This window comes from Vidua macroura, chromosome 17 (assembly GCF_024509145.1).
Source record: "Vidua macroura isolate BioBank_ID:100142 chromosome 17, ASM2450914v1, whole genome shotgun sequence".
NCBI lineage: Eukaryota > Metazoa > Chordata > Aves > Passeriformes > Viduidae > Vidua > Vidua macroura.
In genome coordinates, this window is record NC_071587.1 from 14,752,716 (window position 1) to 14,776,127 (window position 23,412).

The 23,412-nt window shown below is 55.9% G+C and overlaps 1 protein-coding gene across 1 annotated transcript in view; it reads left to right on the forward strand.

Annotated features, from left to right (window-relative positions):
* The first annotated feature begins 5,628 nt into the window (after positions 1–5,628).
* The window catches only part of B4GALT5 (beta-1,4-galactosyltransferase 5), a 34,370-nt gene continuing 16,586 nt past the window's right edge, over positions 5,629–23,412 (forward strand). Inside the window, exon 1 of the mRNA XM_053993182.1 lies at positions 5,629–5,765. Within this exon, the coding sequence (XP_053849157.1) occupies positions 5,639–5,765 (127 nt within the window). The 5' untranslated portion in view covers positions 5,629–5,638. The remainder of the gene's footprint in view (positions 5,766–23,412) is intronic.

Below are 23,412 nucleotides of genomic sequence, written 5' to 3' on the forward strand. Positions count from 1 at the left end.
CCGACCTTGCTACAATTTTAAGAGAAATTAAAGGCTGCACATGTTTTAAGGAAGTCCTACAACCCCTTTCCTTGTACATCAAAGGGCAATGACTACAGAGGCAGCGCCTGGCTGGTCAAGAGGTTCATCTCTTTGCCTTTCTAATTAAATATTTATTCCAGTTAATCAAAATCCAAGTTAAGAAGAAGATTAAGGTGGCTGGAGGGCTTCATACTTTATTCCAGCAAAATACCCAAATATATTCACAGGATTAATTATGATTTTGTGTGTGGCTGAAAGTGCAAGGAGGGATCCAGAAGAGAGCCATTTTGTATGGTCACCTGAGCAGCTTGCCACTGGTCAGCAATTGAGCAGAAATGGTTAAAAGCCCACCTGTAGTAGCTATTGGAGAAAATGGGCTTTTTTTCTTGCTTCACAGCAGAATTTATATTCTGCATTTGAACCATCATACTTAATGCGACTGTGGAAGGTTTTTGCTCACCATAAAACTGTTTTCCCCTCTTGGGAATCCAATTAAGCTATTGGCCTTTGTGAGTTAATTTTGCATTATGTAATTATGAGTTAATAGAAAGCAATTTCCTCTGAAATGTTCTTTTGTTCCTGGTTGTCCTTGTCCCCGGATTTCTGGAAGGCACTTGCATTTCTACATGGTGTGAAGTGAAGTCAGGTTGTTTCAAGAAAGACAGAATTTCATCCTTCATCACTTTCTTGCCTCCCCTGCTAGTTTTGAAATCCAGCTGTGTGCCTGAATAATGCAGATGTTTTTCCGTCCCTGTCACCTGGCAGGAGTTAGGCAGGGTTTCACCTCTGCCTGCATTGCCTTTCCATCTGGTTTTGCCTGATGTCCTTGCAATCCTTCACAGACCAGGGAAGAGTGGCATTCTTCCATTTGATCCACAAACAAGGCTGGCCCCAGTGGAGAGCTTTCTGGCATTCTCCTCTTGACCTCCAGGTGTACTGGAAATAGCCTGTTCATTTTCTGACTCTTAGACAGTTTGGGCTGTCTGGCAGTTGGCAGTAGTTTACCACAGCTATTGGTATTGCCTTTTGATAGGGACTTTTTGAAACAGTATTTGAAAATCTGGATAAATTACTTGCACTGAATTACACAATAATTTTATCTCGTCAGCAGAAATTTCCTTCCTTGGGAAGTTTTGGGAAGTACAGCCTGCTGTATTCCCTTGACTGAATATTTAGATCTCAAAGGCATTTTATGAGTCTTTGCACAAGTCCACTTTGACTGGGTCAGATGATCAACCTTCAGAGGTGGGCTGATGCAACAAAATCATTTGAATCTCTGCAATGTGCCATGAGAAGATAAACATGCTAGCCTATTTCTCTGATGAGAGCTGCCTTCCAAGTGAACGTGCAGCTTTGCAAAATCGTTTCTGTGGATACTGCCTCCTTTTGGGAGCCATGACACATCTGTTGACTCTGGGAGAATGAGTCATCCCCATGGTTAGGCACAGGCACAGGTGCTACTAAGATCAGAGCCCTGGTAGCCTTGTTAGAAAGTGCAGTGGGCGGCATAATCTGAGAACTGGTCTAGAGCACTCCTGTGTGCAAGGAGCACCTTGCAGCATTCAGTGGAGTTTTTCCATCTTAACAAACAAATACCTGCTTTTGGTTTTCTCTCTGTCACCGCCGGCACACCAGTGTGAGATTAAATAGCTGCATCTGTGGGTGGCAGTGGTCTGATACCCAGCCGAAAATGCCAGGGCCACTTAGGTGTGCTCCTATTGCCAAATTAACTACACACCCTGTTGTGTCTTTCTGAAAACCTGCTGCATCAATAATTATGTCTCTGATCTGGCACATAGCATATGCTGAGTATTTATTGCATACGCTGGGGCTGTGGGTGTACATGTAAAAAATATTTACATTCCTACTGTGCATGGGTCCTCTGCGCCCTGCTCCTGCTCAGAGCCTGGGATGACACTGTGCTGTCTTTAAATGGAGCTGGAGCAAGCCCCGCGGTGCAAAGAGACATTTAGTGAAACACAGAGGGAGCACATTGCTTCTGCAAGGCCGAGAGCTGGTCAGCATCCAGACCACCCCAAGTTTCTGTCTGTCTCTGAGAGACACGGCTCAGGTTCCCACTTCCCTCACAACCATCTGGCAGCAGAAACTCCAGGGAAGAGCTGAAGCAAGCTGCATTGCTGAGCAGCTGGAGGGCTGACACGGTGCAGTGCTGACTGTCCTCACCTTTATAAGTGGAGGCGTTTTCCTAATCATAGCATGAAGTCTATTCTGGAAAGTCTCTGACATTGGGGCTGAAGGTGCCAGAAGCCCCAAAGTCTGTGAAAAAGACTACAAAATGCTGGCCAGGGCGGTGACATCCTTGCTATGTCTTGTCCTTCCCTGTAGTGGCAGAACAGAGATCATCTGCCCAGATTAACCTAGTCCATCAAGTATCCATTGAAAGCGACAATAAGAGAAGTGCAGCTGAATTGGAGCATCCCTTTAATGACAGTTTCAAACTGCAAACCTGAGTGCTCCGTGCTCCACAGCAGTCCTTTTACCTCCCCTGGGGTCAGCTCCAGTAAGGCTTTGCTGCTGACCCTGCCAGGCAGTGCTCCCCAGCTCTGCATCTCCCGAGGCCCTTGGCAGCATGTGGCATTGCCCAGCTGAGGCTGAAGGCCTCGGGGCACCTCCCGGGCAGGTGGGTTTGCTCCGTGCAGGGTGCCAGGCAGCCCCAGGCTCCCTCTCCCACGGCTGTTGTGTGTCTGGGTGCAGATCTGACGTGCCAGACCTGTGCCCAGCCGTGCCATGGCCAGCTGCCCCTCACACGCAGCGCTGCAGCAGCATCCGTGTCCCTGCGGCTGGCAAAGTGCAGCTCCAACCCCCCCGGACCCCACGTGGTGCTACAGTGTCCATACCCTCCCTCCCAGCCCTGGGGCAGCCCCGAGCCACCAAAACCGCTCTCCCTCCAGATACAAGATGTCTTTTATGTGGATACGTGCTCCAAGGGTGCAGCTACATCCTCTCGGGAGTGTAGGTGCGCTGGCAGGACCCGTCCCTCCATTCCTGCTCATGGCCACCCACTAACAGACCTTGCCTTCCCCTTGAAGCTGTCAGCAAAGCTGCTCACACAAACCTGCCTTAAAGTGTCTCAGGCACCATGGGCTCCTTGAGCTCTGAGGAAAGCAGGACTTTGCTGCTCCCCGCAGCTGCGAGGGCTGCAGTGGCTGGTGCAGGCTGGAGCTGGGCCAGAGCCAGGGCACGAGCGACCCACGCACTCCTGTGACAGTCCCACTTGGCAGTGTTCCCACCCCGAGTCCTAACCTGGCCTGTGGAATGATCCGAGACTTTGAAACCTCTCGTCCTGTTCAATGCCATTTTTTTAATTGGAAAAGGGTGACGAGTGGGAGGATGGCTTTGACTGATGCTCCTAATCCCTTAGCTGGGACGCAGTGCAGGGGCAGGGAGGGACAAGAGGGGAAGAGACAAAGCAAAATAAAAGGGTCAAAGTGAAGTGGGTTGACTGGAGGCCTGGGGAGAGAGGGAGATGGGAGGTGAGTCAGAGCAGGGCAGGCATGTCCCAGTGTGGCTCCAAGGCTTCTCTGACTTCACTTGTCTGTGACAGTCCCCATTGTGGCAGCCCAGGCCTGGGAGCGAGTTTCTGGGTGGCTCCTCCAGCAATGTCATTGCTAATTAAATATGTTCTAAAGGTTAGATTATTGGTTGCGACGATGTCTCACCTTCGACCATGTCTGCATCAAACAAATCATAAACCAACCAAGAAATCTTCTTGCATTTCCTTGCCCAAGGCATCCTTTTAGGAGTTGGCTAAACGCTATTTTGTGAACAGCAAATCCAGCTGTCACTTGGCCATGAGGTTCTGCTGCACTACTGTGGACTATCAGAAGTTAATAGGGCTCAGGATTTAATTTATTTCAGTGAAGGGGGTGATAGAGTGGCAATCCTGGAAAACAAGAACAAGTACCAGTTTCCTCATTCATGAAGTTAATGCAGCTCATGCAGCCTCTCCAGGGAAATCCCTGTTTTCCTCCTCAGCATCTTTCCACGACTTGGCACATGAAGGAAACGAATGCTTTTAATGAGAGATTTCTACTTTTCTGCTAAACTCCCCTCTTTTTTAACTTTATTTTTATTTCCTCGCTCCACTGAGACTCTGTATCTAAGAGAAGCTTGCTTGTGTCCCATTTGTTGAACGTGGGAACTGTTTTTTTTTTTATTTGCCCTTACTGCATCCAGGCTGGAAGGCGGGCTAGTCCTTCCAGGGGTTGCTGTGACACACAGCCACACCTGGAGAATCCTTTGTCCCGGCGTCTGGCGCCGGGCTGACACGGGGCTGGTGCAGGTGCAGGGCTGCCCAGCCCACAGCCCCGCAGTCACCGTGTTGCGGGGTCAGAGTTTGGGTTGAGCAATGCCTCGCTCCTTGCCTGGGAGAGTCTCGTCCCCGGGACACGTGTCTGGAGGGACATACAGGGCATGTCCTGGCAGATGGCCCATCCCCATCTCCTACCCCACAGCCCGTCATTCCTGGGAGTGCTGCTGCCTTTGCTGCCCACCCAGTGGCAGCTGGCCATGTCTGGCCCACAGCCTTGCTTCCTGCCTGGAGCCTCGGCTTGCTTTTCTCAGCACTATCTGTTGGTGAAATAAGAATTGTCTCTCCTTCCAGCCTCCCCGGAGCAAAGTCTCCAATCATAAACGAGGCAAAAACCAGTCCGCTCTGGGCTGGGCTGGGCTGGGCTGGGCCCCATCTGCTCTGCAGCTACTTCTGGCTCCCTCGATAAGGATAGTGTTTCTGGTCTCTCATATTTTCATTTTCAGGCATCTCCATATCTGCTTCCAACTCTTCCTACACACATCAGGGGAGCTGCCCACAAATGTGTGCAAAACTACTTAATTACTCTGTAACCGACTGGGCTGCTGGCTGCTGGTCATGCTGATTATTGCACTGACCGTGATGACTTCACCCCTCTTCCCTTCCACACATCGGTGTCCATCACTGCGTCGTCCCGCACGATGCCCGGGGGCGCCCAGCACTGGCTGGAGCAGACCCTGCTGCTCGGTGGGCCGGGGCAGGGGGTGAGCCCTTGCCCTGCTGGGGCTGCGCGTCCCCGGACCATGGCTGGGTGCCCTGAGCCATTGATGAATGTCCCAGGGCCACGGCTGGCTCACGGAAGGCTTCGCTGGGGCCACGGCCGGCTGCCCTCGGCCACTTCTGAGCGCCTCGGGGCCGTTGTTGGGCGTCCCTCGACCGCTGCTGGGTCCTGGCCCGCTGCAGCCTGTCTCAGGGCCATTGTCTGGGGCGCAGAGCCGCTGCCGAACGTCCCGGGGCTAACGCCGGCTACCCCGGGAGCATCGGCGGCACACCAGGACCGCGGCCGGCTGTCCCGGGGCCAGCGCCCGGCACGCCGGGACCACCGGCGGTGCGCGGGGCGGCGCCGGCCGAGCGGCCGTCGGTGCGGCGGGGGCTGAGGCCGGGCCGGGCCCGCCCCGCTCGGCCGCCGCGCCCCGCCCCGGCCCGCCCCGCCGCGGCACATTCATGCGGCGGCGCTGGGCGCGGGCGGCGGCTCGGAGCGGCCCCGGCGCGGCGCCTCCCGCCGGGCCTCGGCGCATGTGAGCGGCGGCGGAGCGGCAGCAGGGCGGCGGCGGCGCCGCATCGGCCATGCGGTGGCCCCGCGGCCCCCGCGGCGCCTGGCGGCTGCTGCCCCGGCGCTCGCTGCTGGCCGCGCTCTTCCTCTTCTCGCTCTCCTCCTCCTTCCTCTACTTCGTGTATGTGGCGCCGGGCATCGGTAAGCGGCGGGCCGGGGCCCGGGGTGGGGCGGGGGGAGGCGCGGGCAGGGGCACGGACGCGCCGGCTGCCGCTGGAAACGCTGAGTAATCCGCGCCCGGCGGCCGCGGCATCCCCGGCGAGGGGCGGCCCGGGCCCGGCGCCCCCGGCTGCGGCTCCGCGGTGCCCGGGGGCTGCGCAGCGCGTCCTCATCTCCCGCCGCGGCCGGAGGAGGAGGCGCTGCCCGCGGCGTGCCCGGCGCCCCTCGGGGCCGGTGCCCGGGCTGCGGGTCCCCGGAGCGGCGGGAGGCGCCGGCCGCGCTCCCCGCGCCGGCGGGGCCGAGCGGCGCCTGTGCCAGCGCCGAACGGGGGGCAGCGAGCCCGCTCCTGCCCGCTGCCCGCCCCGGAGTTTGTTTTGAAGTAGTGGAGTGTTGTCCAAGTGCTTGTCATCTGAACGTGCTCCCTGGAGGAAATCCTACTCTGATTGTCAAGTGGGAAGATGAGCAGTGTGTATTTTAGAAAGGAGCGTACTCGTTCCTATGTTCCTATGTTCCGTGTCATAGCTTCATGGGGACCTGGAGAAGCCGTGTGTCAATATGGCCAGCACCCGGTGCTGGTGGGGCTGTCTGTCCATCTCCTCTGAGATATGGGAAGACTTGTGCCCGGAAAGCATCTGTTCACTTCATACGCTGTATCTGCTTTCTGCAAGGAGCCAAGGGTCACGGTTTGGCCTTCAACTGAACTTTGGCAACAATTTATTTCTATAGAGGCAGCCCTTTCCAAAGAAATGGGGACTTTCTCCTTGAAATGTCATTGGTATTGCTCATACCATTCCTATCTTGGACATCCCAAGGAGACCTCTGTGCGCTTTCAAGGTGACTTCTGTGGGTTTTATTTACAAATGATGTCCCGAGGCTGCCTCTGGGCTTTGGGAGCCTTTCCCAGGGCTGAGTAGGGGTTGGCTGGTGTATGAGGCTCTGCTCGTGTCCTGGGCACATCCCAAGTGAGGCTGTGTGTGCTGAGCCTTGCCGTGGTGGCCCAGGGCTCCGCTGTCCCCATGAGCAGGCCCCCAGGCTCCTGGCCACCTGGCCACCGTCCCACGGGCTGGCCGGGGCTGCCGGGGCAGCGTCCCGCCTCCGCTGGAGGACGGATTCACACGGGTGGTAACGGGAGGCACAGCCAGCGCCTGCTGCCCCCGTGAGCACAGCCTGCCTCGTCCTGTTCACCTCCTGCTGTGGGCCAGTGGCTCTTTGTCCAGTGCATCCTGCAGCCCTTCGTGGGGCAGGCTGTGGATGAGCTTCCCAGGCCCAGGTGGAATCGCACTTTGAGAAGGAAATTTGTCTTGTAAGGATGGCTTTTTTCCTTTTTTTAGAGTATTCTGAGTAATTTCATGTTGCTTCTGCATGGTCACCAGTGTTAGAGGTGGTGTAGGGTATAAATACATTTAAGGCTAGTTCTGTGCCAAGAGGATTTTCTCTGTGTGGACCTCGGATAACATGGTCACGTCCTACCCAATGTTCTTGCTATCTGTGATGCCCAGAGAGGAGGCAGGGAGGTGTTAGTGGTCCCTGTCCCTACCCACCCATGGATGTCAGTGATGTTCTGAGTCATCTTCTCATCAGGTGACAGAAGATCTGCTTCCTTTTTTTTTTTTTTTTTTTTTTAATTTCCTTCCTCTTTCGGCCAAAAATGTTTCCTCATGAAAACCCAGCTCGGTATTCCTGGGATGGCTGGGCTAATCCTCTCAGCACTTGGAGGGAGTTCATTTTCAGGCTGCATGGGTGAGTAGAAGCTTGGGAGAAGAGTGAGTGAGATAGGACACGAGCAGAGCTGGGGATTTGAGTAAAACGACCACGTGCAGGTGATGGAGAGATGCTGTCAGCAGAGTTCTGGGGCATTTGTCCTGCCTGCTGCTGCCTCAATGCATGGAGTGGGGCTGGGCTGCTCATCTGTGGCCACTGAAGGGCCTGGGGAAACCTCTGTCCTGAGACCATCCCTTGTAGGGCCTGCTGGGGAAGTGGCTGAAAAAGGACTTGCAGTTCATTGGCTAAACTACGGGTAGGGAAGTGATTAATCCCATGATTAATCATTTCCTTGATTGTACCTCAATTGAAAAGAAAAAAATCCAAATAAATGGGGCCAGAAGCTGCAAGTGAGCTTGAACCAGCTGGAGCCTGGAAGGGCTTTTGTCTGCCTGGTGCCACAGGCTGCTGTCAGGGTCTGCTGCAGCCAGCTCTGCTCGTGGGGTCAGCAGCTGGTGGTGGCAGGGCTGGAGCCAGCCTGCCCTGCCTGGGCAGTGTCAGCCCCTCTGGGCTGGGAATGGCCCTGTGGCAGGATGGCATCCCCGTGGCAGGGTGTGCTGTCACCATGGGTGGGAGCCTGTCCCCGAGCCCCTTGCTTGTGGGGGAAAATTTCATTGGCACTGCCAATGAAACACAACTGCGTTGTGTTCAAGCAGTTGTGCACCAGTGCCAGGAGAAAACTGGGACAGTTGCACTTGTGGGTGCTGTCTCAGCATTGGTGTGGAGCTGGCATGCTTGTCAGCTGGAAAAGCTGGATAACTGCTCCTGGTGCCCTTTGGAGATGGGGAAGGGGTCTCCAACCTGGGTCCTGAGTTGCCTGCCCGGTGCTGGCCTGCTACCTGATTGACCGTGGAGTTTGGCTCCTCACAGCCCAAGTAACCCAGCAGTCTGCTCCAGACGGAAATGCAGGAATAAATTTATGTTTACCATCAGCAAATAACCAAGCTTGGCTCCTGCAGGGAGTCCAGGGCTTTTGGGCCTTACATTTGTGTCATGCCTGGACTTACGTGATGCCCAAGGTAGCTCCTCGTTTCTGTTCTTCACCAAGGTTTCCTCCTACGGAACTGAAATGTTCTTGTGGCTTCAAGTTTGTGCAGAGCGATCCAATGTAAACAGCCAGTGCCTCCTTCCCAGCTCTCGCATCCAATTCCCGTCTGTCCTCCCCACACACTGCCCTGACAGCTCCATCCCACCTTGGAGGGTGAAGTGCTTGGAGGCTCCCACCTTGGAGGGTGAAGTGCCGGGGAGCCAGCGATGGCACGGGCACAGCAGGCTCTCCTTGACCTCTGGCTCCGGTGATTGTGTGGGTCTGTCTCATGGTGGCCATTGTGTGCAGGGTGAGGTGGCCAATTGTTCAGCAGCCACGGGCACGGCGGGGCTGTGGTGGCTGGAGGCTCCAGGAGCTGCCCTGCCAGAGGTGCCCTGCAGGCAGCAGGGACGAGGGATGCCCATGTGCTGGGGAGGTGGCTTGTGCTCGCTGTGTGCTCAGAGGTCGTGGGACCAGCAGGGCACAGGGCTGCGGGGCAGGCTGGGCTTTCACTGCAAGAAGCCACGCTGGCCTCATCTTGGGAAAAACAGAGCTTGGCACTGGGAAAACACTTTTGTCCTGTTAGGGAGGTCAGGGGCCACCTCGACAGGTTATTTTGCAGGGCTTGTTCTTGGCACTGAGGCTCTTGCCCTCCTGGGACAGCTGCCCTCTGTGCCTGTTGCCTTCCCCAGGTGGATGTGGAGAAATGGGCTTCCCAGAGTCACTCTGTCCATGCCCAGACCCCAGTGTTGGAGCAAGGATTATGTGAGCACAAAGAGTGTGCTGACTTGGAGGTGGAACACCTCGAGAAGCTGTTTGTTTCATCCTATCCTCTGCTTCTGAATTCATCCCTGGGGTGTGGGGTCGTCCCTGCATGTCCTGTTTTCACATGGTGGTGGCTCATACAGCTTTCCTACAAGTGTCTGGTTTTATTCTCTTTGAACAGGGCCTAGGAATTTAAGGGAATTTCCTCCTGCAGCTGAAAGCAATAATACTTTTTCATGCTGCAAGTTATTTCCTCTTGTTACCTCTAACTGCAACAGTGGGAACTTCTCTGACCTTGGACTTGGTCCTGGTGTAGAGGGTGGCTGCTGCATGGCTGGGAGGGCTGGCAGGGGCCTTCCCTGGTGCTCAGGGAGCAGCCCTTGGCTTTCCCTTTGTTGTCTCGATGGATGTTGGAGCCTCTTTATTTAATTTTATTTCTTAACATTTTGATTTCCTCAGGAGTCATACTTGGTTGGATCTGATGCAGGAAAATAATGCAGAGAATTTAAATTATTGGGTGAAAGATTGTTACCTTTGAGAGAGAGCTGTAATTCAGTCTGGCTTTACTTCCTCCAAACTTATCAGGAATTGCTCCCAACTGGTCATACAGGGCATGAGGTAGCACCACTAGCCCTGAATTACATTTATGGTGCAAGAACTTGATTTTGATAGGCAGGAGTGCTTTGAAACACTGTTCTGTCAGGCTGTGTGTGGGTGACCAGCAGAGCAGTGCTGTGGGGACAAACAGCTGCCTCGGTAAAGCTTGTTTGTCACTTTTGGAACAATATTATATCACCAAAGGTGGCTGATCCAACTTGGTCATTTAAGGCATCAGCCTGGCAGATCTTGGCACAGAGGAGTTCTGGGGGTGGAAATGGCAGAAGATTTTACTACTGCCAGCTTGTCCCAGCGGAGAGACTGTGGTTGAGCTGCCCGTGGTGGTGAGGGACAGAGGAGGAGTGGTGGCCGAGGCGGGGGGTGGCACTGTGGGCCGTGGAGCTGCTGGGCTGGTGAGTCCCAGTTGTGTGGGGCAGAGGGTTGCTGCTGCTTTGCCTTCTGAGCACTGCTGTGGGAATGTGGGCAGAGGGAGCCTGGGCAGAGTCAGCTGGCAAGGGCAGGGCAGGGCAGAGTCCCGAGCGAGGGGCAGCGCTCGCTGGGGGCCTGTGAGCCCAGGACACCAGTGAGCCACGACGGCCTCGGCTCGGGCGGGCAGGGGCTGGGTGAAGGTGTCCTTCTGGGTTTGCTGGCAGCGTGCTGGGTGCCTGGATGCTGTCTGAGCAGGGACAGAAGGTGAAGGTGCAGCTTGGAATAATGGAATGAGGTTTGTGCTGTCATAGCCCTGCCTTTGATCTCCGGGTCTCCCCCGGGCAGCACGAGGAGCGTGGTATCTTACTGTGGAACACGGCAGCACTGCCCTCCTTCACCCTCCTCTGCCCGAAAGATCTGCCAAGCAGCATTTCACAACCTAAGGAGGGAACTGCCTGGTTCCACAGCGTATCCCACAGAGGATGTTGCCATCATTTGATCTGACAGTGACTGGGGGTAGTAAGGAATCCTCAAGTGCTCCTTGATACAAGAACTTGAGCTTGGGATCTCCTGTGCTCTGAGCAGAAGGAGAGTGGTGGCAGCTGTGGGAAATGGTTCCTTTGGCAGGAAAGAGGCTCCTACAAGGCAGGGCTGGGATGGGGAACAGCCCTGTTCCACCCAGCTGCTCCTGTGCCAGTGCATCCCAGATGCTGGCGGTGCAGTGTTGGTTGGAGACCACCTCTTGCTCAAGGCTAACAGATTACAAGGTTTCTTTGAGGGCAGATGAATTACTGGGTTTTCTTTGCCTGTAAGCACCTGTGCTGTTTGTCAGGCACATCTGGTTTGGGTTATTTTGCTGGTGGCTCTCTGGGTGCTGCAACTGCAGAGTATGTGAAGAGTTCATGTTTCATCCGTGTGTCTCCGGAAGCCTGGCTTGTGGAAGCTGATTGGCAGACACAAAAGCTTCCAGGTACTGGTTCATTCCAGCAAACTGAGTGCTTCAAAACCTCAGTAATCTGTAGCAGAGCAGACCTTAAAGCAAACCCACCCATGCTGTCAGCCCAGGAGACATGGTCTTCATGGGTTTGGTAGGCCATGGAAGGCCAGGGCTTCAGCAGGCACTCAGCTGCTTCAGGTGGTGCTGGCTCTGGTGGAGAAAAGGGCTCTGACACTGCTGCTCTATTTCCTGAGCTCATCCTCTGCCTCTCTTCCAGGTGGACTCATTAATTGCATTAACTCAGGCAGCATCTGCTCTGCAGGGTACGATGAGCCCCCCTGGGGACCAGCGCAGGGAACGGAGATGAGCGGTGTGGGGAGCTGTATGTTTGCACTTGATCCCATTTGAATGCTGTTACAATTGGTGGATTTAAATATCCAAGCACGTGGAGTCTTTAAATACTTAATCTTAACTGAAATTTCTGGGGAACCTGACAAGGGTGGCAGCAGTGGGGGTGGCATGGCCGATGTGCTGTTGGCTCTGCAGAGCCCTGTGGCAGCACTGAGGGCTGAGGGCTCTGCCAGAGGAGCTGATCTGCAGCTGCACAGAGCAAGAAAAGCCCTCCCTGAACAGCTTTATTTTTAAAACATCATTGTCACAATACAATGTGTGTATTTACTTTGACAAAACCTTTGCTGGGTTATTTTAGTAAAGTTTATTTCCATACAGGCTTTTTCTTCTCCATTGCATTCAGAGTCTTGTGGCTGTGGTTTTGGCTGGCAGCATTTTGAACACGGATGCTTTAGGGTGGTTAATGTGTGTGTGAAGCTTTTCTAGCACTAGCTCTAAATACTGTGGGGGTTAGTCCTGTTGGGAGAGATAGAGGAGAAAATGTATAGTGGACTGTGCTGTCAAAATGCAAGATAAGTCCAAATCAGAAATTTTTGAGAGATGTTGGTGGATGTGGTTTTTTGGGGAATGTGAAATGGATAACATTAAAACCACCAAGGCTTTCAGCACTACCCTGGAGCTGCTCTTATTTTGAAAGGAAAGGTGGATTGGAAAGCTGAGGGTGATGTCAGTGCCCGGCAGGAGAAGAGCCCTTGGCCATCCTCATCTGCTGCTTGGAAGGGTCCCAGGGGTGACAGCGGATGGCACGTGTGTCCCGGTGAGAAGTGTCCTTGTGGGACGCTGCATATGGTGTGGAGTGTGATGGGCAGGGCCACGGGTCCTTTTTTCATTGTAGAAGGAATTTCCTGGTGCTTACTGGTCTTGCTGAAGTGAAGGAGGGGTCTAGGGCGAGGTGTTTGAGGGATCCACGGTGCCTTGTGGTGACTGTGGGTGTTTTTGATAAAGCCACAAGCTTCAGTGCCCCTTATTTGACACTTTGCTATCTCAAGGCACATGGCTGTGTCTGCAGGGGTGTGGGGAGCTGGTTTGAGCTCCTGCCTCCCTCCTGGCTGCCGGGGGAGGCGATGGGTCACTGCTTGCTTGCTGGGGCTTTAGCTGGAAGTGTGTGGTGACATTGTGTATGAGTTCCTAAAGGTAACTTTCCTAGGTTTTGGTTTGAGGTGGAAAACCAACATGTTCTGCCCTTTGTAAGCCTGCAGTTGTATGTGGCTGGCACAAACCTCTCTAGAGCCCTTGCCCTGAGCGGGGCTTTCATCCTGGGGCCCCTCTGGAGGTGCTGTTGGGGAGCTGGCCAGCCCCCCTTGCAGCACAGGGGACCAAGCTCGGGTGTCCATGCCTGTCCCCCAGCTCTTGTGGCAGGGAAGGAGCTGCTTCCAGGGGATGCGAGTTCAAATGGGACCGTGGATTTTTCCTGTGCTTTGTGCCTCAGTCTCCCTTGCTCGATGGGGGCCCCTGCTGTTTTCCTGCCCCGATGAGCAGGTGCATGCCCGTGTGATGGTTGGGCTGCGTGTGGGACAGCTCCTGTGAAGCTGTTCCTTCCCCATGCCTTTCTTACCTGAAAGGTAAAGGTTGGGAACTATTTCTGTGTGGAGGATGCCACTGCACACATGAGGGAAGAAAGGAAATACAGGCAGAACACCCACTGCACTGCTGTGGGCTGGGCTGTGGTGTAAGCAGTTCGACCAGTGCTTGTTTGTGCATCTGGAGAATTTTATGGCAAAATAATTGACTGGTTTTACTGAATGCTATTGCCATACAAATTATCTAAGGAGAATCCTGGAGCCTGGTGCTGTGTTAGCCACCTCCCTTGCTTTGGAGAGACTGGGGACCGGGCTGGGCTGAGAGCTGAGCTGTGCTCGTACCCTGCCAAGAGGCTCCTGAGGGGGGCTCGGGCGTTCCCTGCACTGGCAGCACGGGCTGGCGAGGGCCATGGGATGCCTGTGACACGGCCGTGCACACTCCTGATTGATGGTGTCTCCCACAGCAGCAGGCTGGGAGCAAGGATTTTGGGTGGGAAGTGGAGAAGATGGCTACGTGAATGCTAATGTTTATAAATTGCCTCCAAAAAAACTGTACAGAGCAGCTGGAATAGAAGAGGAAAGCAAATGCTGCAGTGCACCAGGTAGTCAAGTGCAAACAGATATTTTTTCCCTCGCTACCTGGCAGGAAAAGGAAGGCATTTCAGTGGCTGCCTCCTGCCCTCTGCGTCAGCGGGGCTGGCAGAGGCTGCGGGCTGTGCCTCGGAGCCGTGGGCGCTCCTGACACGGCTGCTCCGGCCGGGCAGGGCTGGGATGCACGGGGGGAAGCTGCGGGGAGCCAGCAGGCGATGCACAGAGCGCAGGTAAATAAAAATCAGCTGCTGGAACAGCCACGTGCCACAGCAGGAGAGCCCGGAGCCGCTGTCGCTGGAAACGAGTGCGGGCCGTGCCCAGGGCTCACGGTGGGCTCTGCACAGGGCTGCAGCAGCCCGAGTCGAGGGAGAACACCGTGGATGTTGAGTTCCTGTCAGCAAACACGGGCTTCCCTTGGAGCTGGGGACCCTGGAGGGGCACAGGGTGGCCCCCGCTCCTGCAGGAATGTGAAATGCTTCCACGCATGCAGCTCGCTCTTGTTCTGCAGTCATTTTTTTTTTTTTCCCCTCAGTGTTTTTCCAACTCATGTCTTGCTGCCAGAGTCCATATTAATAATGCATGACTTTTTTTTTTTATGGTGCTTCCTTCCCAGCATCCCTTTCAGCTGCTGAGTCAGAGAAGATTGTTATAGCAGCAACCTCTGAAGCGGTGAAATGCCCCTGCAGTGCTCAACTGCTGTCATTTATCATCCCAGCTCCTCTGCAGGCAGCCTGTTCCCTTGCCCGGCTTGGGGGGAGGATCCCCATGCCAAAACCCTGATTCCTGTTACACCAGCTGGTGACTGGCGAGCTGAGCTCTGCTCAGCCTTCCTGGCTAGTGTTTGGTGAAAGCAGATATTGCCTCTGCTGGCTGCTTTTTTTGTTGTTGTTGTTGTTTGAAATCCTGTGAAGTTTTTTCCTGATCTGCCTGAAACTGTATTTTGGGATTGTGCCTGAGACTTTTTTTCCCCCTTTTTTTCCCCTCCTTACTAATTTTAAAATATTTTTTCCTCCTCCCTGCACTCCTCTCGAGATCTATACCTGGGCTTTTTAGGGTAATTGGGATGACAGGAGCCATATAATGTGTTAAGGGGGTTAAATTAACTTTAAATCTTTCCAGTAGCTGTTGAAACGTGCCTGGCTGCTGCAGGAGGTGTTGGAGCTCCTAATGCAGCATGGAACAGAGATCTGCAGAGCTCCTGCCTGCAGGCTGTGGCCAGCCCCCAGTGGGTCACCTGCATGCAGAGCTGGTCCTCACTTGCTGGGTCTGAAACCTGGAGGGAAACAGGGAATTTGTCTTCTGAAGACTTAAGTAACAGCTCCACTGTAGTCTCGGGAGCAGATCTCTCCTGTCCCAGTATAACTTTGGGTGGGAGTGGCTGCTGGGGCACTCACTGGTGGGGCGTGGGGACACACAGCCTCAGTGCTGGGAAGCAACATCCTCGTGGTCTTCCCCTGCTCGGTGCTCTGCCTCTGCAGGCTCTGAAGGACTCACCTGTAAACATTGTCCCAGAGCCATGCAGGAGAGGAATGGGGCTCACCTGGGGAGGGAGGGTTTCCTTTTGCCAGACTTCCCAAGCTGCCTCGTTCCCTGTGTCCCGCTGCTGGGGTCGGTACAAGCAAGTGTGCAGCCCCAGTGGTGTCTGCTCTGGGGAGTGCAGAGGGGTCTGGGACCAGCAGGGAGTGGTGCTGCCTTTCCCTGCTTTCTCAGCTGGAGGTGTGTGTGTGAGGCTGATGTCCTGGCTGCACACCTGCATCTCACCTGGGCCAGGCCCCTGTCTGGCAGGGCAGTACTTGCCCTCGTGGCATGCTTCCCCCTCAGCACCATCCTGTTCTGCTGAGGCTCTACAGTGCTGGGCTACTGATTCATTCCTCCCGAGGAAGGAAAAACTGCTGTGGTGCGAAATTCCCCCAAAGCTGCAGCGCATCCTCCTTCCGTGCTGCAGCCTGGCTCCCTGCTCAGAGTCAGTGATTTGTCTTTTCCTGGGTTTTTTAAAGAGTTTTGCTGGGTGCCCAGTGCCCTGGGGCACCCTTCCTGTACCTGCCAGCTGGGAGGGGGCAAGCACCTTCCGTGGGTTTTTGCACACTGCAGGGGAAGCTTTGCAGAAGGATCCCATGAACTGGAGTCCACAGGGGCCTGTGGACTGTGTGCTGTGGTCACCAGCTGCCCCAGTGCTGCTGCCTGCCCAGGACATGCCCCAAGGGACACCTTCACACTGCCACTGCCCCACTTGCCCCGCGGTGACACACAATGCCACCCACAACTGGTGAGACGAGCAACTTGCTTCTCAGCTAACAAGATTTAGGTGGATTATGCTATGTATTTAATCAAGGGCTAAGCTGATTGCCTTATTTGGAATGGATCAAAGCCCTTGGAAATGCCAGCCTGGAGACCAGCTATTGAGTGGGAGCATGCCTCAGCCGTGTGCCTGTGTGGCAAGCCCTGCTTTCGAAGAAGCCGGAGTTCAGCAGGCAGGTTTGACAGCAGCAGTGACCAAACACAAAACCAGATTGGAGAAGTCTGAGGTGATGTGGAGGTAGGAGCGTGAGAATGTTGTTAGTCATTGACCACCATGGAGGATTTGGGGGAAAAGGCTTCCTTTCCTAGCTTTCAGTTTGAAGCCTGTTTCCAGATACCTAAAGCTCTGTGCTGACAGCTAAGTGAGATGCTCTGCAGTTTGGCAGTCAGGCTTCCAGCTTCTAGAAAAGCAGCTGTGACTCTTGTGAGCTCGTGTGGCTCTGCATTGGAGACCAGACTCCCTACTGCTCACACAGGGAGCCCCACATCTCCCTGCAGTGGCTGTCAGCAGCGTTGGAGCTCACAAGGGCCTCTTCTCCCCTTGTCCTGGCCCCCAGTGCAGCGTTGCCCTGGGACCTGCGGGGCTTTGGCAGCAGAGGAGCTGGTGCTGCTTGTGGAGGAGCCAAGCAGAGGGAGTTGCTTGCTGCTGCCAGCCCAGAGGCACTCGCTCCTTGCTGTGGCCTTGGCTGTGCAGAGGGAGCCCACGGTTCAGAACTGTCCCTATAGGCAGCAGGTATTAAAAGCTTAAAATTACTTTCCAGTTAAGAGCTGTTGTGCTTGTCAGGGTCTGCCTGGAGTGGCAGGGCAAGCGCATTGTGCAAGGTGTGTGGTGTCCCTTTCCTGTAGGGTTGGGGTTTTTGCCACGAGAGGTGTGTTGGTGCTCTGGGGCGCCCTGTCTCCGTGCCTGTGAGCACGGTCTGCACCGCTTCACCTGCGGGCAGTGAGATGGTCCGGTTGAGCAAGATGTTAAAAATACACTGGTTATTCAAATCACCTTCTCTTTTTTCTTAAAAGGGGAAGTTTATTCTAGGAACCAAGCTCTGTCCTGCTGCCATTTGATGTATGTATGGCAAGCATAGGCCACATTTGATGCAAGTATGGCAAGCATAGGCCACAGCTCTCCCGCTCTGTGAATGTGAATGTGACTGTGGGCACTGCATGTAGAGCTGAAAATACCCCAACCAAAATGCTTACCTGGAGGGGTACAGGCAGCTTCTGCTTTGAGGTGAATCAGGCAGCAGCAAGTGCTCCCCACAGCATCACTGCTCCTTCCTTTTGCATAAAGCTGCCCTGGGACTTTGCAGACATCTCTCCCCCCTGCCTCTCAGACCTCCTTGTTTTTGCCTCGTTGCCTGCTTCAGCAGGAATAACCCTGAAGCAAGTGCAGGGACTTGCTCTGTCACATCCTGCCTGTGCTGAGGGCCCCCTGTCCTGGCTGCCCCATCTCTCCTGGGTGTGGCCTGAGCCCTGGTGTGGGGCTGGCAGAGCATCTTGTATGACAGCCAGGTGTAAAATGTCCCACGTTCAATTATTGCTAAACAAACCTGCGAATAAGGTGCTGCCTCAGTTCTCCTTCTGCCCAGACCCTTGATGCATCCTCCTGCCCTGACTCGTATGTGGAGCTACAGGAAAGGATTGGTCAAGCATCCCCTTGTGTTCCGAGGGCCTGGGCAGGTTTGTCAGCTGCAGTCGCCCCTCCAGCCCGACTTTCGGGTGCCTCGGGCTGTACGGAATGGTCTGAGAGTTTCTAGGCTGCAGCAGCGGGGTCTCTGCTTGCTGAGGCGGCTCCGGGGCTGCTTGTTCTGAGCATCGCTTGGGAAGGGCCGGAGGGCAGGAGCAGATGGAGGGAGCTGTGGCAGGAAGGGGGCGGCGGCTGCCCAGCTTCAAGGTGCTCTAGGTTAACTCTGCTTTCGCCTAATTAGAAAAGAGAAAACGCCTGTCAGCACAGCAATTGTCCGGTTTGCTGCTGCGCTGCAGAAAGCTGGGGGCAGAGCGGGGCTCACGGCGGGTGCTGACCCGGACCCTTTTCCCCACGCTGCCCTCCCCTTCGCACGTGGGGTGTCCACCCCCGCCTGGGGAGGGGTCACAACTCCCCAAACATCACGGGATGCTGCCAGAGAGCAACGCGGCATTTATGGGGCCACGTGGGGGAAGGGGCGAGTGGGGGAGGATGGCCTTCAGCTGTAATACTTGGGGAAGCAAACACAACGTGCTCAGATTGGGTAACTTGAGTGGATAAATGGGTGTAACCTAAAAATCTCGTTATCCAGAGTGGAGGGAAGGGCTGGTGCCCTGGCAGGGAGGAAGGGGGAAGGTGGGCTGCTGCATTGCTGTGGACTCACGCCATGCCCAGTGAGTTGGAGGCGCTGATGTGGGCAGGGTCTGTGGTTACCAGCCTCAACCAGCTCCTTCCTGAGGCCCCTCGGGGCTGCCCTGGCCCAGAGGAGTTCTCTGCCCTCACTGCCTGCTCAGCTCTTCCGGCCGTTCCACCTGGGAGCACTGGCTTCCCATTCCCGACGTGTTTAATTTTTCCAAGGTAGCCCTGTGTCTGACTCCTGTTTGCAGAGCTCGATTTCTGGCTGCAGACAGGCTGGAATTGATTAGTTTATTATTTTTCCCCCCTCTGTCCTGTTGCACATATCAATGGGAGAGTGGTCAGAACCCCTGGCAGACACTCAAGTCTCTTAAGGAAACTTAAGTTGCTGCTGTGTGCAAGGAGCTTAAAGGTGTTTCAGTGGGAGAGAGGGAAGGAGGAAAAGGGTGTTTGCTGTTCCCTCCTGTGCCCCTGTGTGTGCTCATCCCTTCCCAAGCAATTGCAGAGCTGAGGAGTGCTGGTGGCCCGGGGCAGGAGGAGGCAGCGATGGCTGCTCCTGCCCACAGAGGGACAGGCAGGACAATTGGTGCCCAGCGCCCCATCTCCACAGCCTGATCGCAGACTGCCTCTGCTGAGCTTGCCTCAGGGTGTTCCTGTTTGTATAGACCCAAGTGAGCCTGGTGGGCCGTGAGCCTCCAGTCCCTCTCAGTCGGTGGTGGCCGGTGAGCCCTGGTTGCAGCTCGGGGCTGTGGAAGTGCTGATCCCTTGCTGAGCTGGCAGGCTCAATAGCCTTGCGGCTGCTTATCTGGGATTAATGTGTAACTTCATGGCAGTGCTTAGGCACGGCTCTGGTGTGGTGCTGTGGTGCAGGGCGGTGATCCGCTCTCTGATTGCCCTGCCCGTGATAAGGTTTAGGGCTTGCCTGTGCCTGGCGCCGGCGTGGCCGCGCTGCTGGTCAAGGTTGGCCGTGTCTGGGCAGGAGGGAAGGGCAGTGCTGGGGGCAAGCCACGAGCCTGCCCCTGCACAGGGTCTGGGTGTGCCGGGCCCGGCTCTGGTCCTGAAGGGCACAGACGGCACAGGCCTGGGGGGTGATGGAAGGAAGGGTTTTTTCTTTTCCCCTGTTCAAGGCATCCCAAACAGACTCATGCCATTGCTGTTCTGCTGACACATACGAAGGCGTCACACAGGCTGGGATTTGATGGGCAGTCTCTTAGGTGTTAAATAAGTTTGTAGATAGAGGGATGATTTTTTTCCCGTGAAGTCATTCCCTACACTGATAATGGAATCAGTTGATTTATTTACAGCAGCTGTATTACCAGTTTGCTTGTCAGGCGGAAGAAAATCATATAAAAATGTTGTGTATTCCAAGGTTGCATAGCTCACAACAAAGCTAATAAATGTCTTGGGACATCAGAGATCTTAAAAAATCCTCTAGGTAATGGTCTGTGTGTTGGAAGTTCAAAGTTGCACCCTCTCTCTGATAGCTTCTTATAAAACACAGCAGCTGGAGAGGCCAGTCTATGTTGCCTTTAATTATTGCAGACAAGAACAACTCTGTAATCTGACTGGGAGGCCAAGCTGCTGTGGGTCTTAAATGGCACTGCATGGTGAGAGTACCCTTGGCAGGGAGCTCTGAGCTGCTGCCTTTGAAAATCTCGGACAACAATCATCCCACATGACTGAAGAATTCCAGCTTGGAGAATTTTTTAGGAGTTGAAAGGGCTGGCAAGCCAGGCAGATCCATAGTGTGGAGGTGGGGCTGTGGCTGTGCTCCTTCCCTGGCTGCTGGCATGGCTGCTTTCCCAGGACCTGGCATTGTACAGAAAAGAAACCTCAGCAGGGACAATCTTGGGGTATTGCTGCTGAGGGATCTCTCCTTGGTCTCCATGGTGCAAATCGTGTTTGCTGCAAAGCAGCCTTTGTCTGGTCAGGGCTGAGGCAGCTCGGGATGCTTTATTCTCACATGGCGTTGCAGAGATGGGCCTGTCTCTGGGCCTTTTAGCCCCGCTGAGAGTGGAAACAGCAGGTTCAGGTCAGGCCAGAGGCCACAGCTCCTGGAGGTGGCCGTGTCCTGCTGAGCAGGGCAGTCCTGGGTGTGCCCAGGGTGAGCCCGGGCGGGGTGTCGCACTCTGCCCCGACCGTGCCCTTCCCTGCTGGCTGCTGGGGTGTCCCCACCTGCCCTGCGGAGGTCGGAGGCAGGGACAGCTCGGCACAGGCCAGCCCTCCACGGGGTGGGAATCCCTGCCCTGGGCTCTGCCGTTCCTCTCCGTGCGGGTCCCCTGGGATGCAGCATCGTGGGCGAGCTCGGCTGGGAGCAGGGATTTCCCCGAGCTGTTTTTTTTTTTTGTTTCAGACGATGTAAATAGGACATGCTGGACCGTGCTCTAGCCATAAATGGCAGTGGGAGATGTGCCGCGGGTCTCGCTGAACGGAGCGGGGAGCGCCCGCTGTCCTGGATGCTGCAGCGCGGCCCCTGCTCCGTGTGCGGCTCCTCGGAGCCCCTGCCCCGTGTGCGGCCGGGCGAGCACAGCCCCTGCCCCGTGTGCGGCCAGGCGAGCACAGCCCCTGCCCCGTGTGCGGCTCCTCGCAGCCCCTGCCCCGTGTGCGGCTCCTCGCAGCCCCTGCCCCGTGTGCGGCCGGGCGAGCACAGCCCCTGCCCCGTGTGCCACTGGGCGAGCACAGCCCCTGCCCCGTGTGCGGCTCCCCGGAGCCCCTGCCCCGTGTGCGGCTGGGCGAGCACAGCCCCTGCCCCGTGTGCCGCTGGGCGAGCACAGCCCCTGCCCCGTGTGCGGCCGGGCGAGCACAGCCCCTGCCCCGTGTGCGGCTCCCCGGAGCCCCTGCCCTGTGTGTCGCTGGGCGAGCACAGCCCCTGCCCCGTGTGCGGCCGGGCGAGCACAGCCCCTGCCCCGTGTGCGGCTGGGCGAGCACAGCCCCTGCCCCGTGTGCGGCTCCTCGCAGCCCCTGCCCCGTGTGCGGCTCCTCGCAGCCCCTGCCCCGTGTGCGGCTCCTCGCAGCCCCTGCCCCGTGTGCGGCTGGGCGAGCACAGCCCCTGCCCTGTGTGCGGCTGGGCGAGCACAGCCCCTGCCCTGTGTGCGGCTGGGCGAGCACAGCCCCTGCCCTGTGTGCGGCTGGGCGAGCACAGCCCCTGCCCCGTGTGCGGCTCCTCGCAGCCCCTGCCCCGTGTGCGGCTCCTCGCAGCCCATGCCCCGTGTGCGGCTCCTCGGAGCCCCTGCCCCGTGTGCGGCCGGGCGAGCACAGCCCCTGCCCCGTGTGCGGCCGGGCGAGCACAGCCCCTGCCCCGTGTGCGGCTCCCCGGAGCCCCTGCCCCGTGTGCGGCCGGGCGAGCACAGCCCCTGCCCCGTGTGCGGCTCCTCGCAGCCCCTGCCCCGTGTGCGGCTCCTCGCGGCCCGGGCCGGGTTTGTGACAGGCAAACCACTGACCTGGAACAGCCTCTCGGACCCCCTTGGAACAGCTCCCTTGCAGCAGACATGAGGCTGTACATGTGATAACCCTTTTTGTTCAGCCACGCTGAACGTGTAAAACATGCTTGAAAAATCAGGTCTTCGGCTTTTTTTGAGGGGGAACAGCCAAAACAACAGAACCTGTTCTCTTTTTCTCTATCAAAGTCGGGGTGTTGAAACTCCAGACAGCGCAGTTTGTGGTGTGTGAACCGAGTCAGTAGATCCATGACTCTTAAGTTGTTTTTTAACAGTTTCCACTGGGTACTCTCCGATGGGTATAATCTCCTAATTTGGTAGACTAACAAATCAATGATTTCAAAATCTATTTAACTGGTGTTTGATGTATATGGAAATTTTAAATCCAAATCCCACCTGTCTCCTCTGCTGTGGTCTGACTGTATTCTCGATTGCTTCCAGCTGGTGAAGGACAGCACTGGTGAAACTCCCTATTGTCTGCATTTCCTAGGCAGCACCACTCCACATGTCCCCATTTTCCTGCATGTCCTATTGCCTGTTTGAGCAGGATGCCCACGTTGATGGTGGGGCCTGCCTGCAGTAGAGGATTTCCTTTGTCTCCTGCAGCTGTTCCAGTTCCCATGGCCCAGGGGATGAGGAGCTGTCCCGAGCAGCCCATGTCCTTCCCTGCCCTCCCACTTCAAGGACAGCGGTGGGGAGGATCTGCCTGTTTTTCCTCTCCCTTGCTTGCCCAAGCGTTCGCTTAATTCTTATTTATTATTTTTCTTAACGAAAGCTCTCCCTCTGTTTGTTCACCCTGATCCCACATGAGCACTGGGCTCAGGCACTGGGATTCCTGACGCCTTCAGAGGGTGTCCAGGAGGCAGGAATTCCCACCCCTTTGTCTCCTAATGAACCGAAGGAACAGACGCTGAGCTGTAAGTGTTTGGAAGTGTAAATGTTTGCTGTGGTAGCAGCAGGCGCTGCTGCCAGCCCCGAGGTCGGGTCTGTGTCCGTGTCAGCGCCTGCTGAAGAGCCTTTGATTGCTCCTTTGTGTGCGGTGGTGGCTGCGCGGTTGTGCTCTGCCTGCACGGGAATGTGCTGCCAGCGGATGCTCTGCTCCTCCTGGGGAGCCTTTGTGCCGATCCTGGTGAAGGGAGCAGGATGGGGAGAGCAGACTGCCTGGAGATGGGCATGGAGGATGGAAAATAAACAGGACATGCAGTCATGTGCAATCGCATCTCCTCAATGGCAATTAAAGTAGGAGAGTCTGAATCTCTCGAGGAAGGGTAATATTTAACTTGGGCAAATGCTTGCTATGCTCTGTGCTCCAGCCTGCACGTGTCACTGTGCCCTTCCTCAGAGAGGAACTGCAGCAGAGACCTGGATTGCTCTCGGGATTTGCAAGGCCCAGTGTGCTTTCACAGCCGTGCCTGGCGTTGCTGCCCCGGTGCACAGGTAACCCGTGTGCTCCTGGCTTTCCCCCTGCACGGAGCTGGGTGCTGCCCGTGTGGCACTGCGCCTGCGTGGGCTGGGGCTCAACCCTGCTGCCAGCCTTGCCTG